General features: G+C 40.5%; 1 protein-coding gene across 1 annotated transcript in view; it reads right to left on the reverse strand.

Moving 5' to 3' along the window:
- Positions 1-377: 377 nt before the first annotated feature.
- Positions 378-6,292, reverse strand: part of CLCN4 (chloride voltage-gated channel 4) — a 73,192-nt gene continuing 67,277 nt past the window's right edge. Inside the window, exon 12 of the mRNA XM_008055153.2 lies at positions 378-4,499. Within this exon, the coding sequence (XP_008053344.1) occupies positions 4,409-4,499 (91 nt within the window). The 3' untranslated portion in view covers positions 378-4,408. The remainder of the gene's footprint in view (positions 4,500-6,292) is intronic.

Genomic DNA, 6,292 nt, shown 5'->3' on the forward strand with positions numbered 1-6,292 from the left:
ATTGGTAGGGAAAGACATAACTCAACCCTTGTTGAGTAATCGACAAAAAGTGTTCTGTTGGAAGAATGAATGAATGTTAGACTACTGTCCTACCTGTACTCCTCAGCCTTCACACAGGACAGACATACAGAAGGCCTGGGGACAGTGTTCCTACCCCATCCTTGAAAACTGATAGCCCCAGTCTGAATTTTTATTTGGCTTTCACCCACCCAGCCAAGAATAAGGGATTTTTAAGCTGACCGATCTGTGTGACAGTCTTAAGGATGGGTCTTTAACTTTGCTGGATACTTCAGCAAAGTCACCAGGACCAGGTTTCTGGGGGTTCTATTGGGTAGAAACATGCTATGAAATCAATATCACTTCCATTTACAACATGTTTGTTGAGAACTCTGTGCTTGTTTTATTTTTAAAAATAGAGTTCAAACATTTAATTTTTAATAAGGTGTCAACGTTTACACAGAGTGTTACCATAAAAAAAACCCAACACATTGCTATGTGGTCGTTCCAACACCAAATGTGAATATATCTCATAAAAGTCACACATAGGCTCATTCCAGCACCTCTAGGATGGCAAATAAATAGTTATTACCACACCGGTAAAAATGGGGTCTGCTTAATGTTTCCCCAGTCAGATATACAAGCTTCCCTCCTCATGTAAATCATTTCAAAGGCTAGAGGCTTAGTCTGATAAAAACACTGCTCATGTGAAATTTAAATGAAAGCATAATATTACAATTATGTGGTAATTCAATCGTTCTCCTTGCATTTCTCATCTTTTCCAGCTCAGCATCTAATAAGGAATACAAAGCAGAATTTGCACATGTTGGTAATTTAAAGTAATCAGTTCTCACCTAAGTGAAACAAACTGCTCTAAAATTTTCAGTTTCTGTGACTTATTAGGGCTCAAAATCTGTCTATTTACACATCTTTTTCTTGTAAGGTCTTTGAGAAAGACTGAATAGAGAACTTTGAGACTGCCTAATTCAAACAGCAAGCACTAAACATTGAACGACAGACTTCTAGCACATTCACCTGTCCCTAAAAACCACAAAGTATCTGCATTCCCAAAGGATGTACTGTAAACCACTTAGAAGAAACACGCATGTCACTTCCAGGGCCCCCTTAGTTGGTGCTTTTCTGCAACACGTTTCTTCAGTAATAGCGAGGGAGAGCAAGAAACAGGTGATGTGCCTCATGAGAGAGTTGCTTTTCCACAATGTATTGATGTTTTACATTAAAAACTGAGTCCAAAAGAACCCAAAATGTTCTACAAAGGTCTAAAGCCTTTGGTTTTGAAAAAGAAAAAAAACGATTATTCTGAAAGATGTTTATACCTGCCATGGTCCAGTTCTGCTCATTAGATCACCAAGTAACGTAGATCAAAATTTCGTGTTTGGATAAAGCAAATACCCTCGAAATCCCTACCCCTGCACTCTCATGAGAAACAGAAACAGAGCATAGCAGCATGTTCCCCCATGTAGTTTGTCTAAGACCCTCAGCCCTTGGATGAGTGGACCACATGACTGAGTTAAGTCTCCATGGGAGGAGGCAATTCACTGTGGTAGTTCCTACTGCAGGCTCTTCATCCTTGACCTTAACCCACCCACCTTATCCTGGTCTTCTGTTGAGGAGAGCCTGAACCCCATAACAGATTGGAAGATCAACTTGCAAAGGAAAATAAGAGTTCACAGATATCTCTACACTAAGCATTGGGGAAAAGGACACAAATCCCAAGCTCCCTCTCCATGACCTTGGCCCAAAGTAAACTATCCTTTTATTACCCTCCATGGCCTCAACTGGATTAGAAAGAAATGCTGTGGTTTCACTGACCTCTGGCTATCTGTTCACTGTTTCATGTTCCCTTTTGAAGCTACTTTCTTCAGCTAAAAGGACCTCCTGGATTATATAAAGCCAGACTATGACTAATACTCTTTCCCATTACAGGCCATCTCCAAGGGGACCACACGGGAATAAGAAGAGGAACTACATGAAGCTATCTTTAAGACCTGCTAGGATTCAAAGTCCAGGAGAAGCCAGCTTCACTTGCAAATGTTCTGTGGAAACTACAACAACAATGCTAACATAAGGATCTGTTGCTCAAGGCTTATGTGCTATAAATGAGACAATAAATTTCATTCTATTATAGGACCAAAGATTAAACTATCTACTATTGACTAGATGTTTCCACACTGAAGTGGCTGTTTGATGTTATTCTGGAGGCGGCCAGTGAATTACAGGAACAAATTTTCTATAGTGTGTCAGCATGACTTAAAATTTCTTAACCCAGAGAAAATACATTTTCATATATTAACTAGATGTTTCATAGAAACCCACTCGTAGCCAAGTTTTTATCCAAAATGAAAATGCTTATTAGGGCAAAGAAAAATGGATTGTGGTCAGGAAGTCTAGGTCAAATCTAAGAGAAGAGGCGAAGAGCAAAAAGGTTGGAAGTGTGTTTGTAGGAGTTTGGCAAGAAAGAGTAGAGAAGACAGGAAGGATGATGACAAGGACACAGTGATAGCATCCAATACAGCAACCACCTTCCCCTACCAAGGACTAGCTCCCTTTCCTTAGTGAGAGAATCTGAAGTTCATACAGAGAGCAACATGTCCAGCTAAAAATGTTTCTTTCCACACTAGTGTGCAGCTAGGGGAAGAAAACCACATGACAGATTTCTAGCCAACAGATATGAGGTAAGCATCTCAAGGGAAGCTTTGCTTTCCTGATAGAGACATTGTAACTAGTTTCTTGCCTCTCCCTTCCTCTTCCCACTTAGAAAACGGACTTGATACCTGGTAGTTCAGCAACCATCTCAAGACTATGAGATAAAGAGCCAAAGGACAAAGGGTAAGCATGGCAAAAAAGAAATAACTAAAAGATGTGGTTCCTTGATGATATTAAGTAAACAGTCCTGGAGTGGCCATCTCTCAGGCTTCTTAGGCAGCCCTTCAATGTTTATTGGGTTTTCTGTTATTTGCAGCCAAATGCACACCCAACAGATACATCACTATCCAATGACAATAAGATTGAAAAGGATGAGGATGATTTAGTGAAAAGGAGGAAGCAAAGACTAAAATGAAAGGGAAGTGGGATCATCTTATTTACATAGGTCATACAGTGGACCTAAAACACAGCTTAATTCCTTTCCACAGAAAAGACAGAAATCCTGACTAAATGAATAAATGTGTCAAGTTCAAATACAAAGATTCCCAATGCTCAAACTGGCTGTATAAAACATAACACTGTCCTCCTGTGCTGTGATTGTTCATATAAAAGTGCATGCTTACACATTAAAACAGGCCATTTTGCATCCTACAGAGAAGAGAATGGAACAAATTTAGAATCAATTTAGTATTTCTCTTGCAAACCACTTGGAGGAGTTCCCACTGAGAACTCATATGCCTCACCCTCTCCAAAGCCATATCTGATAAGACCTGAGAGGAAAAATAAGTAGTAACACTAGGTAGCTTGTTTTGACTTTTGCATATGCTACTTGGAAATGAAAGCACGCTTATACCAGGCTGGGGACACACAGGCTATGATCCACGGAAGTGCTGAGTAGCCCAGTATTTAAGAATGCACAAGCAACAGCAATAAATAAATGAAGCAGATGCAGTGGAGTTGCAAATCAATTATCAGAGTATAGATCCTCAAAATCAAGATGTGTCCCTGTGTATGGGTGGAGACACAGTGCAGCACAACACACTCCAACAGTCCATCGTGTGCTCCCAGATGCCAGTCTTGCATAGAGAAATGATTTCTTCACACTCATCATGGTGGCACCCCTGATGTTGGTTCCGAAACTGATGGATAAGCCAGATCACAGGCTGAGAACAGGAGCAAGAAATGGGATGGGCGTGAGTAAACCCACTGGCATACTTGCAGTTTTCACTGTGTTCAAATTTAATTTCTTTTTCTTTTCCAACAAAGTAAGTATCTTTAGTATTATTCAGTAACATAGCAGCAAAACTTCAGGAATCGATAAATAAGGACGCTGACACACCGACGTCACTTTGCCTTCTGAACTCAAAGCTTCACATGTGTCTGTAAGTTACAAACATCAGCCCTAAGCAGAAGGGGTCAAAGTTTCTCGAGTCAGCATTCGTGCTCCACGTCCTCATACAGACATCACTGACACCCACCCACATGCCCCCACAGCAGTTAGCAAACTCATTAGGAAACACAGCTCCAAACTCATATGGGGTTGAAGCTAAAAAATGTCTACTAATTGATATTTTCATTTTGTTTGTTTTTTTTAAAGGTTTCATCCTTCGTCCCCTCCTTTCAAACAAAGCTTTTGTTTCTAGTGTCCCCAGTGCATGATCTTTCATTGGGATAATAATATATCATTTATTTGTTTTAAAATGACATAGTCAGTGTTTTTCTCAAAATAATTGCCACCTTGTTGCTAATTAAACATGATGGATTCGGGGTCCTGGTTCGCCATCTGGGCCATATGTCTCAGAACATCCTTTTTCGTGATGATGCCAAGAAGTCTCCTGGAGAAGAAACAAAATACAGAAAAGAGATCAGCCTTGCAAACTTGACTCATCTCTGTCTCTAAACCCCAGTTACTCTTCTACATGGGCACAGGGACAAACATTTCTCGACCTCCCTTGTGGCTGGGTGGAGCCAATGGAGTGAGCTCTGGCCAATGGCCTGTGGGCAGAGGTGGCAGATGCCACTCCCAGGTCTCCTGTGCATTTCCCCACATCTCACTCCCCTCATCTGGTACCAGAGGCAGAAGAGATAGTGAAGGACTCTGAGGTCACAAAGGATTGACTTAGGAGTCACCAAATTCAAAGGTCTGGGTCCCTGAATGACTGTGTGGTCCAGAGCCCACACATGCTGCAACCCACATGGGATGTGACGTGTGAGAAAAATAAACCTTTATTGCATTAGGCCACTGAGATTGCAAGCTTGTTTATTACAGCTGTTAGCTTATGATGACTACTATATTCTCCTAAATTTCAAAACAATAATCAATTTTAAAACTGTTTATGAAAGCTATTGTCAAAACTTAACCACACCACAGAAATTCCAAGTATGAGGCATTTTAAGTATAAGAAATGTTAAGTATAAGATAAAAATTATTCTAATTTAAGTTCTATCTTACTGGAGGACAAAATTTGATATGTATCTCTAATCATATATGTAAACTGCCTCCTTTTCCAAAATTCCATTGTTTTCAACTTATAAGAGCAATGCTACTTACAAGGGTCCCTTGCATGGGGCCACCTAGACTATGTATTACACAATGCCAGGATGCACCATTCACAAGCACTGAATTGTAAACAGTGCCCCCTGGATTATGCAGTACACATTTTGCACAATTGTTCACAGCAACCCTTGTTTCATTATTTTATTAAATGACCACCTGTGGGAATGAGCCATGTGCCCCCGGTAAAGTTAAAACTTTGAAAGAAGGGGATGTGTACAACTTTGAAAAAAAAAAAGTTCTATTGCCAAATAAGTGTGCAAAATACTGCTCACTATATCTCCATTAGACCCAAGAAAAGGGGAGTGGGGAAGCAAACTACGGCAGTCTTACACTGGAATGCTGTGGAGCTATTCAAATGATGAGTCCCTACTCTGTGTTTATGTAAAATGATAATATGCAAAAAATCAGCAAACACAACTGTAACATCCTCTTATTTATTTAATTAAAGCCAAGTTAAGTCAAATTTATATCTTACTAATTAATAGACAGTAAATATGAAGAAGAGATGTAAGTATTCTAAGCGGTATTCAAGTCAGTTACACCTGGTGAAATAAACATTGACTAGTGAAACTGTTGGACCAGAATTCTGACTTTTTTGTTTCTGTCCACACTGGACCTTAAGCCCTCTTTAAAAAGTTACTTGTTTCTTGGACAGGCATGGTGGCTCATGCCTGCAATTCCAGCACTTTGGGAGGCCAATGTTGGAGGATTGCTTGCACTCAGGTGTTTGAGATCAGCCTGGGCAGCATAATGAGACCTCGCCTTTACAAAAAAAAAAGTTACTTGTGTTGATTTCCCTATCTATCACACTGAAGGGAGCAGCAGATGCTAACCCTTCTCAATCATCTCACAGGAACATCTTTAGGAGAGAGGAAAATAGCAAAAGAAGCCTTTAAAAATGTGTTCAAGAGCCGGGCTCGGTGGCTCAGCCTGTAATCCCGTGCCTTTGGGAGGCTGAGGTGAGTGAATTGCCTGAGCCCGAGGGTTCGAGACCCGCCTGGGCAGCGAGACCTCATCTCTACAATAAATAAAAAAATCAGCCAGGCGTGGTAGCGCATGCCTGTAATTCCG

Source organism: Carlito syrichta, unplaced genomic scaffold, assembly GCF_000164805.1.
Source record: "Carlito syrichta isolate Samal-C Ts95f unplaced genomic scaffold, Tarsius_syrichta-2.0.1 Scaffold301730, whole genome shotgun sequence".
NCBI lineage: Eukaryota > Metazoa > Chordata > Mammalia > Primates > Tarsiidae > Carlito > Carlito syrichta.